Source organism: Delphinapterus leucas, chromosome 2 (assembly GCF_059928025.1).
Source record: "Delphinapterus leucas isolate spDelLeu-1000000601 "Yukka" chromosome 2, BTC_Dleu_Yukka2, whole genome shotgun sequence".
NCBI classification, from domain to species: domain Eukaryota; kingdom Metazoa; phylum Chordata; class Mammalia; order Artiodactyla; family Monodontidae; genus Delphinapterus; species Delphinapterus leucas.
This window is the reverse complement of record NC_143130.1, coordinates 12,292,519-12,314,716: the sequence shown is the minus strand read 5'-3', so window position 1 is coordinate 12,314,716 and position 22,198 is coordinate 12,292,519. Positions and strand designations below refer to the sequence as shown.

Genomic DNA, 22,198 nt, shown 5'->3' with positions numbered 1-22,198 from the left:
ACATAATTAAAGATAATGGTAAGGAGTTAATGAAAGACACCAAACCCCAAATTCAAGAAAGTCCATTAGGACAGAGAGAAAGAAAGAGAGAGGGACAACAAACACTCCAAAACACATTATAGTCTAACTGTTGAAAAGCAAAGAGAAAGAGAAAGCTCTAAAGGCATTCCAAAGTAAAAGACACATTACAGACAGAGAAACAAAGTTAAAATATACAGTAGACTTTTTGTCTGAAACTATGCAAGACAAAAGATAAGGGAGTGACACCTTCAAAGTATTAAAGAAAAGAAACTCTCAACTCAGGCTTCCATACTCAGAAAAAAATCTGTCAAAAATACAGGCAAGGGCTTCCCTGGTGGCGCAGTGGTTGAGGGTCCGCCTGCCGATGCAGGGGACACGGGTTCGTGCCCCGGTCCAGGAAGATCCCACATGCGCGGAGTGGCTGGGCCCGTGAGCCATGGCCGCTGGGCCTGCGTGTCCGCCGCAACAGGAGAGGCCACAACAGTGAGAGGCTCGCGTACCGCAAAAAAAAAACAGGCAAAATAAAGTTTTTTTCAGACAAGCAAAAGCTGAGAGAATTTGTTGCCAGCAGACCTGCACTATAATCACTGCAAAAGAAGTTCTTCAGGAAGAAAGATGATGATACCGGGCAGAAACTTAGATATATAAAAAAAAATAAAAGCTCCAGAAATGGTATAAATGAAGGTGTCAAATGCAAACCTTGCCGTGGCAAATCATATCCATTTTTGTTCCATGAAAATATCTATATTAAATTATAATTTTCTGAAGAATATAACATGTTAGAAACTCCAAAGAACTGTACTTTTGATGGACACGTTGGAAAAGATCATCCAAAGGCATTTTGAGCAAGACGAATGGACAAATATGAGTTGCACAGTGACTTTCTGGAGAACTCTTAAACACTATCTTTACTGCTGAGGACTAAGCTATTTGGTGGGAAATTTCCAGGGGTTCCTACAAATTTCAATGACTTCTCACTGATCTCTTATCAACCAGCTGTTTGGGTGCTTCAGTCTGAAATCTTTTTTTTGTTGCTTTCCTAATAGATGTTCTCCTAGCTATTCCAGTGGTTGTATAAGAATCCCAAACTATTGAAATCTTTCTAATTTAAGTATAAAATTTACCTTTAAAATACACTTATGCCTTATTTAATGTAAACCAGACAGAAATGTTATGAATCTTAATCAGAATGCACTTGCATATATTCAACTAGAGAGAAAGACCACCAGAATTACTCTCTAGGACGTTCAGGCTCATGTCTATCAGTTCTGGTGGCATGAAACACAGTATGGGTTCACCATATGCTTTCAGCCATTGGATTAACTGGACTCCATAACACTTCATGGCACTGGTTATAAGTAACTCCTTATTCTATTCTGGATATATATATATATATTCATATAGTCAACAGAAGAATGTTTCCCACATAGAAATTAGTGAAGGAGATCCTCAGGCTATATTCAAGATTTTTTAAAAGCCTAAAAATCAGTATACCTGATTCCCTAATAAGGCTGCATAGGCTAACAAAACATAAGAACTCTTTGGATTTGGCTGGCATAAAATCAATTCAGTGAGCTATCCTTGGTTATCTAAAGTTGATCAGAAATGCAAGTTAGCAGTAATATGTAATAGGTGAATAAGGGGAAACAAATAGCTTTCCTTTAATTAGTTTAGTTTTTTGATGAACGAATGGAGACTACAACTGAGGCATTACATGGAGAAAAGTCTAAGTACCACCCTCCACGAAAATACATTCCTAAAGAAAGGGGAATTGAAATATGTTGTAATTTATACAAACTAATCCCTAGGGTTTGAGGAGAAACCTGAAGAGGTCAGGGCTGGAGAAACTGACAAGCTGGAAGAGCTGGACCCGAAGAGGGTGGCTGATAGTCCAATGTCAGCATCCAGTGGGGTGTAGCTACCTCAGGTTGACAGTGGTGAACGTCGGTATTAAAGCTGTTCTATGACAGTGTTTGTAATAGAATTCACAGCAGAACTAGTACATGCAATGATGGCAGTTAGGATGGGTGGCAGCATGTCAAATGTTCAGGGGGTGAGACCCAAGTCCCGGCAGTGTCAGGACTCTGGCAAATGACCTGGTGTTCAAGACTGGCCCCAATTCCCAGGGAGAACTGGAAAGAAACCCACAGCTGAAACCCAGGTAAATGGAATAAAGCACACCATGCAGTGAGGGGTCAGGTGGCTGCCCTGTGGGCTCCTGAATGACATTTCCTCTGTTACCACCAAGGTGATATTACATGTGGTCAGGACCTAGCATCTGCCCTATGGCTCAGAGTGTCCAGGGAAGAATAGCAATTGATACTAATCTCTTCTTTTCCTGATTTCCACAACAATCTTAAGCCCTTAAATGAAATTATACTTAAATATCGCAAACTCTACAAGTAAAATGTTATTATTCTTCCCCAGCAAAAATAAACAAGAAGAAGACAAAGCATAAAACCTTTCAAGTGATTTTTTTTTTTTTTTTTTTTGTGCAGTATGCGGGCCTCTCACTGCTGTGGCCTCTCCTGTTGCGGAGCACAGGCTCCGGACGTGCAGGCTCAGCGGCCATGGCTCATGGGCCCAGCCGCTCCGTGGCATGTGGGATCCTCCCAGACCAGGGCACGAACCTGTGTCCCCTACATCGGCGGGCTGACTCCCAACCACTGCACCATCACTTGATTTTTTGTTAAAAATCAAGTGATTTTTAACAAAAACCATTTTTCATTTGTGGAACAAACGTTGGATATTATTTTCACCAAAATATTTTCAGTCCCAAATATACTGAAAGTACTTATTTATCATCAAACTACTTAGAGTAGAATAATACAGAAAGTCAATGCCACCTTTCAGTTGAAGTTTAAATATGGTATTACTCAGATTTTTCAATTTTGGTCTCTGACAACAGAATCTAAAGATGCATTCACTTTAGCGGCAAATGACAAATTTGATTTTAAAATAAAAAACAAGTAATTGTTGTGTATGATTTCAATTATCTCTACATTTTAAAGTTATTCCTATTCAGGAATTCCCTGGCGGTCCAGTGGTTAGGACTCAGTGCTTTCACCGCTGTGACCCCGGCAAGCCGCACAGCACAGCCAAAAAAAAAAAACAAAACAAAAGCTACTCCCATTAGAAAACAAAGATCCAGTATGATAAGGAAAATTCTTTTGTGTCAACATAATCTATCAAAATACAGTAAATATCCTTTGACAGTCCCTGAAGACCATACAACCGTACACGTGTCCGGGACTGTCCTAGCTCTGTATGACTCCACCACCCTGGGCTGCCAGGTCAACAATGAGCAAAATGCTGGCTTTTTCACACAGCTCTGCAGAACTATGAACTACCTGCTTTAGGAAGGCAAGCCCAGGGGAAAAATAACGAAATAATGAAACAATGAACAGGTTATATGATTTTCTTCTCTGATGGAGTGTATTTTCAACTTCACGGGCAGCTCAATCAAATAAAAGGGATGTACAGGAGAGGAATGGGAAAGATCTTCCTTTCACCCACCTTGCCTATAATACTCTACACCCATAATAATTCCATATCCCATAGTAATAATAATTTTTTAAAAATTACTAGCTTGCAGGGTGACTATGGTCATACTTGCAAAACTATTGCAAAAGTAGTTCACCTTGCAATTCTTGAATGTTTAAAGAACAACATTCTAGAGCTTGTATTAAAGTTTTTCCTTATGTCCAAATTGCTTTGTATTGAATGAACTTTAAGAATGGGAATACGACTTTGTCCCCTGTCCCATTTCCCACATGGAAGGGTCCTGATGCTTTCTGCAGATCTAAGCGCACACCATATGTTCCATCAGCGCAGACAGGTGACCCCATGGAAGCTCAGAAGTCTTCCAGGGAAGCATTTACTGGGTGCAGCCTTAATTAACTAATTACCCTGGAGCGGGGGCTGTGGGAGGGAAACCTGGGAATGTAAGTTAACCTTGCTTTGTGAAACCTCAGTATTTGAAATGTTTTACAGCTATCAAAAAATAAACTTTACACAAAAACGCTGTCCAAATACAAATTTCATGTTGTGAAATATTTCATAAATAGAAATCACACAGCAATGTTCCTATTGTGCTTTTCAGACTGGTTGAACACTCAGTTTATCACTGTGTGCGCCGCTGGGTGAAGCACGTGTGCTGTTCCCACCGAATGACACAGATTTCAAAAAATAAGTATGATTAATTAGATAAGGTAAATGACTGATGTAAAAACTTCCTGCAGCAAGCTCTCTGTTTGGTCATTTACACGTGGTCAAGATGACAAAACCCTTTAAAGACAATTTTTAAGAAGTCCAACTACCTCAATATAATAAAATACTTAAAGGAGAGAAACAGGAAAATGATAACCAGAGTGCATATAGGGAGAGTTAATCTACAATGAATAACACACCACATGGGGAGGTGATGGAAGGGAACACTCTTTATAATAGGATCATTATTAACAAAAGTGTATATGAGAGTAATAACGGTGAGCTAGAAAAATATATTTCCCTTTAAAATCGAGTCAATTCCTATGAAAATGTAAACTCCAGCTTATGTCATCTCTCCCCTCCCCCAGTCCAATTTTTACAATAAGTAAAAGTTACACATTAACTTCTGAGTCTCCCAGCTGACAAAATGTACTCTTAAGCTTCGGAAACATCTAGATAACAGTCATTACAGTCAGAAGGAGAGACTGTGACACTAGGAGAAAACCCTACTGAAATGACACCTTCTCAGAGACGGTGTCTGCCTTTGTCTCCCCTTCATGGTGTCTTTCCTGTAGGGGAAAACAGTGGTATTTCTGCCCCTTGTCGTTGGGACTTTGGAAGCTCAATTTTGATGGGTAAATTCGGGACTTTGGAGTTTCTAGTCTGCAATTCTAGGATTTAGTTAGGGCCCTGGGTTTGCTGTAGGGAAGGGGTTGCCCTGTCCCCGTCTCCAACCCCACTCTGCAGTGCTCCCGCCATCATCTCAGAGCCTCAGACCACAGACCCCTGGCACACACCCTGATCTCAAGGCAGCTGACAGAGGTTTATGGAACAGGACACTGCCTTGGCCACAGACTCCCTAAGTCCCAGGCTTGGACTACAGCCCCTCGCCCAGTAAGGCTGGGCCCCCCACCCCAGGTCAGCAGGCAGCCCTGCATGCTCAGCCCCAGGGGCGGGGGGTTGCTTTTTGTTTTCTTGCTTTGTTGTGGGCCTCCTCCCCCCACCCACCCCCGCCAAATACTTCCCAGATCTGGATTCTAAAAATCTTACTTCTAGAACCCACTCATTGGTCAGTCATGTGCCGCATTCCCCAAATGTCCTTCTCTCCCTCAGGAAATTCCAGTTGTTGATACTTCCTAACTCTGCAAAGTGGAAGCGCTCTTAGAGGAGAATGCTTTTTCTCAAGTCCTGGGGTTTCCTTCCAAGTGGAGTGACTGCCACCAGTATTAACACCCCGGCCTCCCTCTACCTGCTGCTCTACTTCCCTCTTTCTCCTCCGAAAGGAGTGAAAGTGGTGGGTTCGAGTGGTGAGCCATCTGCCTGGTGAGTGAGCGAGAGAGGGCTATACCTTTTCCTGCCCCCGTTTGGAGCAAGGATGACACAGCGAGCATGATTCTGCTCTGTTCTCCTGCCCTGAGTGCTGGAGAGGTAGATTCCGCCCCCTGGGGGAGAAGGAGGGAGAACATGGGGACACGTAGAAACAAGACAAAAGAGTCTGGGAAACCAAAAGATTCTAGTGGACAGATTCTTTCCAGGAAGTGCTGTACCTTGACCATATGTGTCACCCATCAGCCTCTAAGCTTTCTAAACGTCAACGTGGAAAAGGAGCTTTGACTGGTTGCACGATTCACAGGGCCCACAAGATAGATCGATTGTTCAGAGAAATGCAACTATTCCCATAACTAAGCTCAGAAGAAAGTTCGCCCCAGGATCATTTTAAAGGGAGGTATTGGGTAACGCGGTGAGCTGTGTCTCTGCACAGTCCACACAATAAGCCAACATTGAGATGAACATCACAGACCTACTTCTTGATATGCCCTTTAATATAGACCAAAGGCACCGCCGTAGGCCAGGTAGAAGCAACTCTGATTATCTGGGGGTAAGGAGGTTTCTAGCATATAATTCATGGATGTATGTCTCTGATAGCATGAGCTAGTCCATGGTTGATTTAGAATAGTGCATGAGCAGGGCTTCCCTGGTGGCGCAGTGGTTAAGAATCTGCCTACCAATGCACGGGACGTGGGCTCGAGCCCTGGGTTTGCTGTAGGGAAGGGGTTGCCCTGTCCCTGTCTCCAATCCCACTCTGCAATGCTTCCGCATGGAGCAACTAAGCCCGTGCGCCACAACTACTAAGCCTGCACTCTAGAGCCCATGTGCTACAACTACTGAAGCCCGTGTGCCACAACTACTGAAGCCCGTGAACCACAACTACTGAAGCCCATGCACCTAAAGCCTGTGCTCCACAACAAGAGAAACCACCACAATGAGAAGCCCGCACACCGCAACGGAGAGTAGCCCCTGCTCGCCACAACTAGAGAAAGTCGGTGTGCAGCAATGAAGACCCAACACGGCCAAAAATTAATTAATTAATTAATTTAAAAAAAAAGAATAGTCCATGAGCAAATGGACTTTCCAACTGCACATCTTTCAGGGAGTCTCCTTTCAGGGAGTCTCCAGGAAGCCTCTGACAGATACTGGGCAGTTATGAGTTAGAGATTATACACACTAGAAAGCGCTTGGAATGTGGCTTCTCTGTGTTGCTAATTTAATAGAGATCCACGAAGCCATGGTGACTAAGCCAAATAAACCACCACACTCAGGACAACGGTGGCATCCTCCTGGATAAGGTAAGGGGCCTGATGAGGACGCATCGGTGAGGGGAAGAGAAGCCAGAGCCCCCTGCCCAGATGCACGCAGAGGGAGTAGGGGGAATCGGGTGTCTGAGACTGTTTGCAGGTGAAGGTGTCCCGGGGTGTGGTCCTGTGAGTGGGTCTTACCGTAGGCTGCTCTTCCTTTGAAGCCTTCTTTGGACTCTTGACTCTTTTGGTCTTAGAAAGCAATGAAATGGTGAAGGAAGAATGGGGCCTCAGGGCGCCTGCACTCCCGGGCTGTGAGGGCCACGGGGACAAGGTGGTTTCTTTCCCCTTGATGGCCCTGGGGCTCTGGCACAGAAAAAGAGCCAGCTCTGTTATTCCCACTATACATGCCTCCGATTCGCCTCCCTCTCTTTTCCTCCCTTGTCCTCCTCTCCTGAGCTAGAATTGCAGTCCCGAAGGGCCTGGATCTACTGTTGCTCCCTGTCCCACCATCCCCGGTCCCCCAGCGCCCCCACTCCTGCCTGATTTCATTTGCAGGTGAGGCCCAATTTTCCATTCCTCCCACTGATGCTCGTGTGCTAAGAAAAACATACCAAGAGATCAGTGTTTTCTGGAAGCACCTGGAAAGGTGGGGTCTTGGTGGAGTGGGGTGAGGTCGTAGCTTGAGGTGGGTGTCGTATTTGTACAGAGGTGGAGGTGGGCGTCGGGGGCCGCAGGCAGGAGCGACGGGACAGGAGTCTGAAGGGCCAGGGCATTGAGCCTGGGGGTTGGGACGCCAGTGACACCTTCCACTCTCACTCCCTCCTCACTGCTCTCACCCCCCAGTCCCTCATCTCTCATGCACACGTCTTGCCTCACTTTTAAGTGTTTTCTCCTTCAAACTTGGATGTGGGAAAGTGAAAAGCCTCGGGATGGTGTGTATAGGTTCTTCAAGCCAGACGCCCAAATAAGAAATGAACAGAGTAAAAGAAAAAAAAAAAAAAAAAAAAGAACTTAAATGCAAACCTTGGCGACTATGGCATCAAACTTTCTTCTCATTTCAAGGTCCCCTTTCTGTTTATTAACCTGTGAAATTAAAGACCCATGTCATTTGTTATCATTTGCAAAGATTAAGAAAGAGAATTTCTGGTAAACTTCTTAAGCAATGAAAGAGTGGCATTTTAAACCATTTCACTGCCCAAACTATTATAGGAATATAAATTATAATACTGAATGTAAATTAGAAGAGAAAATAAATTTGCACCCAGAAAAAAAGTACTTTATAATAGAGATTATAGGAAAACATGCAATTGTTTGCTTATGTGTATTTATTTTATTAACATTATTGTGTACCAGGCACTGCACTAGACCCTTAGAATAAATAACACATAAACCTTGCCATCAAGCATTTAGGTTCTAGCAGAAAATGGGTTTCTAAAATGCTCCAATTAGGGAATTCCCTGGGCGTCTAGTGGTTAGGACTCTGAGCTTCCACTGTTGGGGGCAGGGGGTGGGTTCAATCCCTGGTGGGGGAACTAAGATTCCCACAAGCCATGAGGCTGGGAAAAAAATTAATTAAATGCTTCAATTAAAAAAAATTTTTTATATATACCAAAAAAGGAAGCAGTGCAAATGTTAGTCAGAAATAATAAAAATATGACCATCCGACTTGAGGAAGAGAACAATAGCTACAGTGTTGAACCTCCCTGTGTAATTGTAAGTGTCCCATGACCACCACCCTCCCAACCAGGTAATCACTATTCTGAATTTTGTGCTCGGGATTCCCTTTTATTTTTTTGATAATTTTTTGTCGCTTTTATAGGCTTATCTTTTTACCCCATTGGTATCCTTAAACAATATACAAATTTAGTTTTGCTTATTTTTAAACCTTGTTTAAAAATCATAATGTATGTGTTCTTCCTCAACTTGTTTGTTCCATAGTTTCTGAAATTAACCCATGTTGATACTGGAAGCGGTTCATTCATATTGGCTGCTGTATTCAAGTGTATGAGTAGAGCATAATTTATTAATCCATTCGCTGTCAATGAACATTTGGGAAATTCTAATTTCTTTTATACATAATACGGCTTTGAATATTCCTGTACCTGTTCCCCCAGGCACATGTGCTAGGGATCTTCTGTGTGACATTATATGTCTAGGAGCGGAACTTTGGAGCATATGTTAAGAGAATGATCAGCTTCAGAAGATAACCCAGATTTGTTTTCCAAAGTTTTTGTAACAATATACATAGTCCCCAGCAGTTTATGAGAATTCTCTACTCCACATTCTCACCAACACTTGGTACTTTTATACTATTAATGAAATCAAGCACATTTTCAATCAATGTTCATTGGCCATTGAGTTTCCTCTTTTGTGAAGGGCCTGTTAAAAACTTTTGCCCATTTTTCTATTGGGTGGTTTTTTTCTTATTGATTTGAAGGAGTTATTCACGTATTCCTGAAAACAGCTTTGTGAATACATAAATGGTGCGAATATCTTTGCCAAATTGGTGGCTAGATTTTAAACTTTCTTTGAGGGGGTCTTCTGATGAAAAGGGGCCCTTAATTTTTGTGGGGTTGAAATTTTTAACTTCCCTTTTATGCTTTATTTTGTGTCTTGTTTAGGCAATAATTTCTACTTGGAGTTCATATGATTTGTTCCCTAGAATTTTAAAAGACTGTTTTCCCTTTATATTTGAATACTTAATCTATACAAAATGGATATGTATCATGTGAGGTAGGGAGCCAGTTTCATTTTATGCAATTGTTGAATCAATTGTTAAGCATCTTTAGTGAAAATTCCACCCTATTTACATTGATCTGTGATACTGATATATATTATTTACGTATGTCTGGTTCTGCTCTGGGTTCTCTATTTTCTCCCAATGGTCTACCCCTGGCCCAGTACCATGATGTCCTAATTACCTTAAATTTATATTAATAGCTTACAGAAGAAATCGCTCCCTACTCCATCATGTCATTATTTCACTTTGTTTCCTAGTTATTCTTGACCCTTGTTCTTCCATATTAATTTTAAAATAAGCTTGTCAATTCCATGAAAAACCTTGTAGTAATTTTGGTTGGAATTTTATTGAATATAGAGATCAGTTTGGTGAGAACTATTATCTCTAAGATAATCTAGTTTGCCTATGGCGACTAAGTTATGGCTCTCCATTTATTTAGTTTTTGTAATCCCCTTAAGTTTTTTTTTAAGTCTTTATTAATCCCAGTCAATAATTTTTTTAAGTCTTTATTGAATTTGGTAATATTGCTTCTGTTTTATGTTTTGGCTTTTTGGCCGCGAGGCATGTGGGATCTTAGCTCCCCAGCCAGGGATCAAACCCGCACCCCTTGCATTGGAAGGCGAAGTCTTAACCACTGGACCGCCAGGGAAGTCCCAATAGGTTTTATAATTATTTTCCATGGAGATTTTTACAAATTCTTATGAGATTTATTTATGAGCCCTTTATAAACTTTGCTATTTAATTATAAATTTTTATAAATTATAATTTCTCCTAATTTTTGATTGAGAAATCCAATTGATTTTAGAATGCTGATCTTCTATCCAGCGATCTTGTTAATTTAAATAATTTGTCTTTAAGTGTTTTGCGAGGTTGGCTAAGTGGACAATTGCATCCTCTCTGAATAATAACAGTCTTGTTGTTTTCCATTATACTCCTCACACCTCTTGCTGTCTTTTTTTCTTATTCTACTACACTGGCCAGAATTTCCAAAATAACTAAAAAAATGGTATTAGGCAACCTTACCTTGTACTGATTTTAAAGAGAATGCTTCCTGTGTTTCACCAAGAAGTCTGTTTGCTGTAGGTTTTACTCTTTAGCAAGGTAAAGAACTTCCTCCTACTTCTCATGGGACAGCGGTGTGTATGTGCACACCTGTGTGTGCATAAGATTGGATGTTATTTTTTCTCAAAGAATTTGCATCAACTCAGAATATCATATAATTTTTCTCCTGTAATCTGATTGTGTGGGGAATTACATTAATAGCTTTTGCCCAAATCCTTTTAAAACTTGATGCATTCTTTTGAATGTTGCAGCTTGAGCCTAATATTGTTTGTGAGATTCATCCATACTGTTACCTGTCACTCTAAGTTATTCCACAACTAATTTAATTTACTCTAGGTTAGATGGACATTTGAATTGTTTCCAATTTGGGGCTATTACCAACAATGCTGCCCTGAACATTCTTGAAAACGTCTCTCTTTTGTGAGTCATTCTAAGGTATCCTCATCTTAAACAATAGTAGAAGATTTGCCAAACAATTGTCAAAATTAGTTCTACTACCTTTTGAGAGTTATGAAAGTTCCCATTGCTTCACAACTTTGCCAACACTTAGTACTGTAAGTCTTTTAGTTTTGTTTTTAAACAATCAATCTGGTGTGAGCAATACTGTTTCTTTATGGTTTTACTCTGTTTCACTTATTGTTGAGGAGATTGGATATATTTTTGTAGGTTCCTCATCTGAATTCCCACTTTTCAACTCTTTGCCTATGTTTCTAGTGGATAGTATGTCTTTTATTAAATTGATTTTAGGGCATATTTATATTTTGGGGATATTTATATTTTTAATTAAATTTTTAATCAATTTTAATTAATTTTTAATTAAAAATTGATTTTAGGGCATATTTATATTTAGGGCATATTTATATTTTGTCAACTCTATGACGTGTGAAATCATCACTACAGTCAAGATAATGAACATACCCACCACTCCCAAAAGTTCCCTTATGCCTCTTTGTAAGCCAATCCTGCCTCATCACCAGGCAACCATTGATCTGCTTTCTGTCACTATACATTAGTTTGCATTTACGAGAATTTAAAGTAAGCTGAACCGTACAAAGGTATTCTTTATTTTGTCTGGCTTCTTTCACTCAACATAATATTTCTGAGATTCATCCTTGTTGCTGTGTATAAGAACGACCCATTTCTTTTTATCTCTGAGTAGTATTCCACTGGGTAGATAAGGTACAACTTATTTACCCATTCACCTATTAATAGACATCAGGGTTATTTCTCCTACGAGCATTTACAAACAAGTCTTTGTGTGAATATACATTTTTACTTACCTCAGATAAATACTTAGGAGTGGAATAGCCAGATCACATGATAAGTATAGATATAAATTTTTTAAAGTATTTAAATATTTTCTAAAGTGGTTGGATATTTTACATTCTCACCAGCAGTAAATGAGAGTTCTAGGTGTTCCTCACTTTTGACAACACTTGATGCGGTCAGATTTTGACATTTTAGTCAGTGTAGTGAGTATATAGTGAGTGATAATACCTCACTGAGATTTTAATTTGTATTTCCCTAAAGAGTAATGATGCTGAGCATCTGTTCATGTCATAGTTCGCCACCCATACGTCTTCTTTAGTGAAGTGTCTGTTCAGATTGTTTGCCCATTTAAAAAATTGGGCTGTTGACAGTGTTACTGAATTGTAAGACCATTTTATGTATTCTAGATGCAAATCTTTTGTTAGGTATGTTTTGCAAATATTTTTTTCCAACTCTGTAGCTTGCCTTTTCAGTTTTCTTTTAACATTCTGAAGAGCAAAGGTTTTTAATTTTGATGAAATGCAGTTTACACTATTTAAAGAAATCTCTGCCAAACCTGATGTCACTAAGATCCTTTCTTGTGCCTTATTCTATTAATTTGTGGGTTTAGCTATTACATTTAGATTTATGATTCATCTCAAGTAAATTTTTATATGAGGTATGAGGCAAGGGTTGAGGATCATTCTTTGCCTATAGCTATCCATTTATTCCAGCATCACTTGTTGAAAGGATCATCCTTTCCTGCTTGAATTGCCTTGGCACCTTTGTCAGAAATCAGTTCATCATATATGACCCAAAGGGTCTACTTCTTGGCTTTCTATTCTATTCCATCAATCTATGTGTTTATCCATATGCCAATATCACTTTATCTTGACTACTGTGCCTTTAAAGTAAGTGCTGAGTTCAGGTTGTGTGAGTGCTTTCTCCAGCTTGTTCTTTTTCAAAATTGTTTTAACTATTCAAGGTCCATGAATTTCCATATACATTGTAGAGGAGCTTGTTGATTAAAAAAAAAAAAAAACCTGCTGGGATTTTGATTGGGATTGTGTTGTATCTGTAAATCAATTTAGAGATAACTGACAGATTAATAACATGCATCTTCTGAATCACAAACACAGTATGTTTCTCCATCTAGTTAAGTCTTCGGTTTCTCTCAGCAGTGTTTTGTACGGTTTTGTACATTTTCTGTCAAATTTATCCATAACCATTTCATATTTTTATGTTATCGCAACTGGAGTTTTTTAAAATTTCAATTTTTGATTGTTCATTGTTAGTACATAGAAATGCATTATTTTGATCTTTGTAACCTTGCTAAATTCACTTATTAATTCTAGTAGATTTTTGTAGATTCCTTAGAATTTCCTATATAAATGATCACGGTTATCTGGGAATAAAAACAGTTCTACTTTTTCCTTTCTAATCTGGATGCCATTTATTTCTTTTTCTTGCATATTATACTGGCTAGGACCTAAAAAACAATGTCTAGTGGAAGTGATAAGAACAGAGAGTCTTGTCGCATTTTCTGATCCTAGACTTAAAACATTTAGGCTTTCACTATCAAATGTACTAATGGTTATGTTTTGTAGGTGCCCATTATAAGCTTTAGAAGGTTTCCTTCTATTCCCAGTTTGCTGAGAGCTTTTATCGTAAATGTATATTGGACTTTCTCAAATGCTTTTTCTACATCTATCTGCCCCCTGGCTCCAACGTTTTACATTTTTCCCACATGCAAAATACATTCATCCTCATCCAAGGCCTCAAAAAATCTCATTCTATAACGGCATCTGCTTGAAGTCAGGATCTCATTACTTAAATCAGGTTTAGGTGCAGTTGAGCCTCCTTGAATAAGTCTATCTTGACTGGAAGACCCAGGAACTAAAGAGACAAGTTATCTGACCCCACAGCCAACATACCATGGTGGGACATAGGATAACCACTAAAGACCCTCCCCTTGGGTCATGGATTTATCTATTCCCACTGGAAATGTGTGATGGTTCCTAGGCACAGAAATTCAGACATGTATTTTATTAGAGTAAATGTCTGGGTTACCAAAATATCAGTTTTCTAGCTGAATGGCCAAATGCTGGCATGTTACAGGTAATAGAACTGGACAGACTTGAGGCATGGCTCAGAGGGAACTCAGGCAACAAGGAAACCAGTAACGGAATCAAAGCCCACTGCAAAGATAACTCAGTGCTGTGCCCTCAGAATGAGGGGCTAGAACAACCTTTGTAACTCCTTTCTATCTCAAGTCTGGATTGTTCCTAGAAATAAGGTGCACTGGGATGAAGTAGATAGAAAATTAGTTAAGGGTAAGAGTTCAATTATGGTAGTTTTCTGATAAGGACCCTCTTTTTTGTTAGCTTCACGATCAATGAAAGTTCAGGTTACAAAATCTACATACAAAAATCAGTAGCATTTCTATACACTAACAACGAATTATCTGTGAGAGTAAAAAGAAAATGATCCCATTTACAATATAACTAAAAGCAATAAAATATTTAGGGATAAATGTAACGAAGAGGGTGAAAAATCTCTACACTGAAAACTACAAGACACTGATGAAATAAATCAAAGAACATACAAATAAATGGAAAGAAACTTCATGTTCATGGATTGGGAGAATTAATATTGTTAAAATGTCCATACTACTCAAAGCCATCTATAGAGTCAATATAATCCCTATCAAGATTCCAGCGGCACTTTTTACAGGAGTAGAAAAACAATCCTAAAAATTATATGGAGCCACAAAGTCCCCCAAAAACCAAAGCAATCCTGAGAAAGAAGAATACAGCTGGAGGAATCATACGTCCTGATTTCAAACTATATTATAAACCTATAGAGTCAAAACAGTATGGTACTAGCATTAAAAACAGAGACATAGACCAATGGAACAGAATCAAGAATATGGTCAACTAATATTTGACATGGCAGCCAAGAATACTCAATGGAGAAAAGACAGTCTCTTCAATAAATGGTGATGGGAAAATTGAACAGTCACATATAAAAGAATGAAACTAGACCCCTATCTTACACCACTCATAAAATTAACCCAGAATGGATGAGGGACTTAAATGTAAGACAGGAAACCATAAAACTAGACGAAAACATAGGGAAAAAGCTTCTTGACATGGGTCTTGACAATGATTTTTCTTTTGGATATGACACCTAAAGCACAAGTAACAAAATAAAAAATAAACAATTTGGGACTGCGTCAAACTAAAAAACTTCTGCACAGCAAAAGAAATAATCAACAAAATGAAAAGGCAACCTACAGAATGGGAGAAAATATATGGAAATCATATATGTGATAAGGGGTTAATATCCAAAATACATAATGATCTCATAAAACTCAATAGCAAAACCCCAAATAATCCAATTAAAAAATGGGCAGATGATCTGAGTAGACATTTTTCCAAAGAAGATGTTCAAATGGCCAACAGATACATGAAAAGGTGCTCAACATCATTAATCCCCGGGAAAATACAAATCAAAACCACAATGAGAGATCACCTCCCACTTGTTAGAATGGGTTGTCACTGAAAAGACAAGAGGTAACAAGTGTTGTCAAGGATGTGGAGAAAAAGGAACCCTTGTGCACTTGTTGGTGGGAATGTAAATTGGTGCAGCCGGTATGTAAAACAATACACAGGTTTCTCAAAAAATTAAAAATGGAACTACCATATGATTCCACTTTTGGGTATTTATCCAAAGGAATCAAAACACTATCTTGAAAAGATATATGCATCCCATGTTCCTTGAAGCGTTATTTACAATAGCCAAGACATGAAAGCAACCTAAAAGTCCATCAATGGATGAATGGATAAAGAAGATGTGGTATATTTATACAATGGAATATGATTCAGCCATAAAAAAGAAGGCAATCTTCCCATTTGAGACAACATGGATGGACCTGGAGGGCATTATGCTAAGTGAAATAAGTCAGATAGACAAAGACAAATACTGTATGATCTCATATATGTGGAATCTTAAAAAACAACAATAACAATAACAAAAAACTCATGGATACAGAAAACAGGTTGGTGGTTGCCTGAGGCAGGGGGTAGAGGTGGGACCAAAATGGGTGAAGGTAGTCAAAAGGTACAAACTTCCAGTTATAAGATAAGTAAGTCCTGGGGACGTAATGTACAGCATAGTGACTGTAGTTAACAACACTGTATTGTACATTTGAAAGCTGCTAAGAGACTAAATCTTAAAAGTTCCCATGATACGAAAAAAATTATGACGGGCTTTCCCTGGAGGTCCAATGGTTAGGAATCCACGCTTTCACTGCCGCAAGCTGTGTTGCACAGCCAAAAGGAAAAAGAAAAAAATCTGTGTAACTTCACGTGATGATGGGTATTAAGTAACTAGACATATTGTAGTGATGATTTTGCAATATACGCATGTATCAAATCAATCATTATGCTGTATACCTGAAACTAATACGATGTTATATGGCAATTATATTTCAATTTGACCAAAAAAAAAAAAAAAAAAAGGATAAATGAAAGCCACCAAGCATAGGAATCACAGAAAGATTCAAAATTATTTCATATGCTTCTCCTAAAACTAACTAAGGGTACATCGTTCCATACTTTATTGCTTACCTATACTTACTGATCCTGCCTTTTTACTACAACCTCTTTGACTTTTTAAACTAGGCTCTTAATAGGCCAGAAAATAAACTGTATTGAAAACAGTAATAGACAAGCATGGAACAAAAACCCTTCAGGGAGCACGTCTTTTAATTTTTACAAAGTGACTCTGGTCAACCCCACCTTCTTCCACTCCTCCATCTGGCCACAATCACAAATCTCCATTTCTGGAAAAAAGCACTGTAGCAACAAAGAAAGCCCTAATAGCCACAAAGCCAGCCTCCCTTCCAAGTGAATAACAGAATCCCTTGGTGGGGGGAAGGGGGTGCCAAATAGTGATCTTGTTGGGCCCAAAGTTATGCCATGGAAACCCAGTCCTAAGAAGAACCTTAAGTACACTCCTTCTACTGAAAATATGAGCCTCCAGACCAGCTCTGAGCACGCTGAAGGCTCTTGTGCTGTCGCGAGGTTTGCGACGCAAGATCTTGCTGCTTGGCAACAAGCGTGGCGCTCAACTTCTAAACAGCAAAATAAAACATGATTGGTTCCCCATGGGCAATATAATAGCACCAGTTAACCGCTTACAGTTCAAATAGAGCGGCAAAGTAATTCACAAACTGTGGAGTCCGTTCCTAGCATAGGCACGAACTCACTGATGGAGTAGTTTAATTTCTTCTCTGATACTGCTAACAAACTGACAGTTTAACATCTGCTTCCCACTCTATAAAAACACTTTGTATTTTAATGACAATGTGCACATTTCGTTGTTTGTTTTCAGAAGCAACTCCTGGACTGGGGGGAATGACAGAAGAGGAAGGGGGTGGGGCAGAAATCGACCACGTATACTCAGTTCATGGAGATGACTTTTATACGCCAGGGGTTTGAAAGTAAAGAGTTCAAAATAACACATTTGTTAACACATGGTTTCTGTGGATAGCTAACCATAATTTTTTTCCTGGCCTGCATTCCCAAGTTGGTTTCATAGAAGGCTTTATTGTAGTCCCAGAGCATTGTTTTGCATTAATTTCTATGACAAGGCACCCAAAACACATGGTGCTGAGAGTAACAAAACAGAGTTAGGGAAACAGTCATGACTTGGCACAAAGTGTGACAAGCTGTAAAAAAGGGAATGTTTCAATATCTGAAGTGGTGTTGATTTCCTATGAACAACCTTTTCTCTTCTAAACAGTATCATATTCTTTTCAAGCACATTTAGAACGCAAGTCAAGCTGTGTTTTATTTTTGATTATAATAAACACAGTCAGTTTACTGTAACAAAGACATAGTAGTGGTGATCAGTTGAAAGCCAAAGTACGACACCATGAGCTGGACGGGGGGTGAAGTCGGGGAGCCTGGGGGGGGCGGGCGGGTAGTCAACTGATAAAATAAAAGACCAGCCGTCTGGAAAGTTCACTTAAAAGAACATAAAAAGGCAGTGTTTTCTTATGAGACTAACACAGAATGCCAAAATATCTGGCTGGGCTCTTTTTTGTTGTCACTTATGGCAATTTGTAACTAAAAATAGTAAATCCTTCAAAATACTGGGCTCTCATATTTGTTTTTTTTAATCCCTATAATAAAATACAAAAATTTTGTACACTGCTTTAAATTGTAATACTCTTTCTTGTATAAGACTCTTCTACATAGTAAGTATATTTATTAAAGAACTACTCAAATTGTTTTCTCCAAAACAATCATTAAAAAATGTTTATAATTACGCATGCATTTAGATTATGGATAAAGGTGAAATGAAGAGTTACAAATAAAGTTTATAAAACTTTCATGATTAAGTTCCTGGATTCAAATTTATTAAGAAATAATGTAAATCCCCTTACCATTTCTTGCACTAATGATTTTTCAAAATCAAGCTCACATAGTAATTTGTCTCTGCCATTGATTAGCTGAAAGAGAGGAATATTACATTTTGATTAAAGGTAAGAAAACACTCAAGAGTCCTCCTCAGTGAAATCTAGTGAAACATTTTGATTCTAAATGTGAGAAAAATGGATCCCAATATGATCAAAGCAAAAATTAAATGTCCATAGATTACCATGTAATAATGATATACTACTATATAATTATTTTTGTTATATAAGCAAGCAAAACATACATAAAAATGCCAATTTATTTACAACCTTTCTCACCCTACCCCCCCAAAAATGTGACTCAGTGTCTAATAAAGCAAGTCCTACTCTATCAAAAAGAGCAATTTTGCTTTACTCATTATATGAACAATTTCTCTTATTTTAGGTTTTGGTGCTATATTTATATGCATATCAAGCCATATTCATAACAATTGAAAATAGCCATCAAAGCATATACTGCAGGGCCTTTGTACAAACTTGACTTGCTTCAGTATTTTATTTTTTATAAATTTATTTTACTTTATTTATTTTTGGCTGCGTTGGGTCTTCACTGCTGCGCGCGTGCTTTCTCTAGTTGCGGTGAGCGGGGGCTACTCTTCGTTGCAGTGCGTGGGCTTCTCACTGTGGTGGCTTCCCTTGTTGCGGAGAACAGGGTGCATGGGCTTCAGTAGTTGCAGCACGCAGGCTCAGTAGTTGTGGCTCACGGGCTCTAGAGCACAGGCTCAGTAGTTGTGGCGCACGGGCTTAGTTGCTCCGTGGCATGTGGGATCTTCCTGGACCAGGGCTCGAACCTGTGTCCTCTGCATTGGCAGGCGGATTCTCAACCACTGCGCCACCAGGGAAGCCCCGCCTCAGTATTCTAAATGATCATTTGCAGTTTGCATGTAGTATATATACACTGACAAAATTCAACCCTTGGTTTTGACATCCATTCAATTCAATTAATTCATATATTCATTAATTTAATAAACACGTATGGAACACCTTTCAGATGCCAGACATTTTGTTCGGCTGTGGAGCTAGGGAAATGAAGTTAAACAGATCCCTTCCCTGGAGCACCTACAGTATGCTAGGAGAGCAATGTGAACAAAATAACTAACACATAAGAAAAAAGGTTAGTAAGTCAAATCTTCAGGTAGTCGAAAAGCATAAAAATCCACATAACCTGGCAACCGTAATTATAACAAGTTCTGCTATACCCGGTGTTAATGGCAAAGAAGGGCCATTTGGCAAGGGTCTTGAAGGATCTGCAGAAGTTCAACAAGTTGGAGGAAGAGAAAATGGCAATAAAAACAGCAAAGTAACCACAGAGAAGCCTGGAGTAATGGAGGAACTGGAAAAAGTTTGGTGTTTGTGGACCCAGGGTGCATAGAGACAGGAACGGCAGGAAATGAAGGGAGACAGAGGTTCAGGGTGATATTATGAGGGGGCTTGTTCACCTCAATTAGGAGTGGAGGGCAGACTGGTGTAAAGTGCAGAATAGGGGTTGGTTCAAATCAGAGCTCTGCTGTTTACTAGCTGTGTGGGTAAATTAATTCTATGCTTTAGGTCTTCGTTGTCTCATCTATAAAATTAGGATAATAAAACCTACTTTGAAGAGTTCTTCTGAAAAGAATTTGAGACAGCAAATGTGAAAGTGCTTAGCTGCTCCCGGCACATAAAAATCACCCAGAACATTTTGAGGTAGCCTGATTTTATGCTGAAGGCAATGGGAAGCCACTGAAGGTTTTAGCACGTAAGATTAGGGTATTAATAACCATAGCAGGGGTGTGGAAGCTAGATTTTAAGGGGATGAGAGTGGAGACAGGAAAATGAAGTAGGAATCTATGGAAATGATGGGGCCTCAACTAAGTCTGTGACAATGTTGTTGCAGAGAAAGGGGATGGGGGTAAATTTTGGAAGGAATGTCTACAGACCTAATGACCAACTAGATATAAGGTATGAAGGAGAGAGTAGATGGGAATTCCCTGGACTCCACGCTTTCACTGCCAAGGGCCAGAGTTCAATCCCTGGTTGGGGAACTAAGATCCCACAAGCCGTGCCATGTGGCATGGCCAGAAAAAAAAAAAAAAGGAGAAAGTAGAGAAGGACCCTAGATTTGTCACTTGGTCCTCTGGGATAGATGCCAATGTCATTCATTTAAGTGGGGAACACAGCCAAGTCCAGATTTGAGGAGTAATGAGTTCAAGATTTGACACTGAATTTGATGAACATGTAAAGCATTTTTTTTTAGCAAATATTTTTGAGAGCTAATATAAAGGTAATAAAGGAGAGACACAGTTCTTGACCTCCAGGGAGCAAATAGTCCCAGGTATGCGGGGGCACAGAGGAAGCCCCTAATTACCGTAGGGGACAGAAGGGGACTGTCAAAGAAGTCTTCCCAGTGCATGTAACATGGAAATTGAGGGTGAGGACAGAGTTAATATTACAGATGTGGTGTTCAGGGAAAACATGAAGCAGAGGGAAGGTTCAGAAGTCATTTGTAACCAGATGTGTCAGTTATGGGAGAGTATGAAGTCAGCCAGAGAGAAAACAAAGACCAAGGATAAAGAGAATTCCCAAGAACAGCATTCAAGTGAAAGATGGAGGAGGAGGAACCATTGACAGATACTGCTTAGGAAGGTGTGAGGGAGTGAGCAAAACATCAGAAGCAAGCATTGCTGCAGAGGGCATCTCTGACATGGGGCATAGTCCTGCCACAGAGAGTAGAAGATTCAAGAAGGAATGAGACTGAAAAGGATTGAGGGCAAGATGAACCTCATGGTGACCTTACCAACAGGAAAAACTAGCAACAGGGGTGTGAAGAAGGGGCTAGTAGATACAGGTTTCTTTTAGTTGATATTTGAAGAAGAGTGAATGGTAATTACTTCAGGGGTGATCAGGGTCAAGGGACACCACCCAGAATGATGGCTTGGCTATGTCTGTAGGCCAGAGGGAAATGCTTAAAGGCATGTGAGAGAGAGAGAGGGAGAGAGAGAGAGGCTGATGAAGAAAGGTCCCAGAAGAAGAAGGAAGCTTGTGAAAATGACTATACTACCCAAAGCAATCTACAGATTTAATGCAATACCTATCAAATTACCAATGGCATTTTTCACAGAACTAGAACAAAAAGTCTTAAAATTTGTATGGAGACACAAAAGACCCCGAATAGCCAGAGCAACCTTGAGAAAAAAAATGGAGCTGGAGGAATCAGACTCCCTGACTTCAGACTATACTACAAAGCTACAGTAATCAAGACAATATGGCACTGGCATAAAAACAGAAATATAGAACAATGGAACAGGACAGAAAGCCCAGAGATAAGCCCATGCACCTATGGTCAACTAATCTATGACAAAGGAGGCAAGGACATACAATGGAGAAAAGACAGTTTCTTCAATAAGTGGTGCTGGGAAAATTGGACAACTACATGTAAAAGAATGAAATTAGAACACTCCCTAACACCATACACAAAAATAAACTCAAAATGGATTAAAGACCTAAATGTAAGACCAGACACTATAAAACTCTTAGAGGAACACATAGGAAGAACACTCTTTGAATAAATCACAGCAAGATCTTTTTTGACCCACCTCCTGGAGTAAGGGAAATAAAAACAAAAATAAACAAATGGGATCTAATGAAACTTAAAAGCTTTTGCACAGCAAAGGAAACCATAAACAAGACGAAAAGGCAACCCTCAGAGTGGCAGAAAATATTTGCAAATGAATCAATGGACAAAGGATTAATCTCCAAAATATACAAACAGATCATGCAGCTCAATATCAAAAAAACAAACAACTCAATCAAAAAATGGGCAGAAGACCTAAATAGACATTTCTCCAAAGAAGACATACAGATGGCCAAGAGGCACAT

The 22,198-nt window shown here is 39.4% G+C and overlaps 1 protein-coding gene across 1 annotated transcript in view; it reads right to left on the bottom strand.

Annotated features, from left to right (window-relative positions):
* The window catches only part of C2H10orf67 (chromosome 2 C10orf67 homolog), a 119,211-nt gene that overhangs the window by 30,915 nt on the left and 66,098 nt on the right, over window positions 1–22,198 (bottom strand). Inside the window, exons 8-10 of the mRNA XM_089906421.1 lie at window positions 18,314–18,379; window positions 7,833–7,892; window positions 7,008–7,172 (exon numbers count right to left, since the gene is read on the bottom strand). Of these exons, the coding sequence (XP_089762547.1) occupies window positions 7,008–7,172; window positions 7,833–7,892; window positions 18,314–18,379 (291 nt within the window). The remainder of the gene's footprint in view (window positions 1–7,007; window positions 7,173–7,832; window positions 7,893–18,313; window positions 18,380–22,198) is intronic.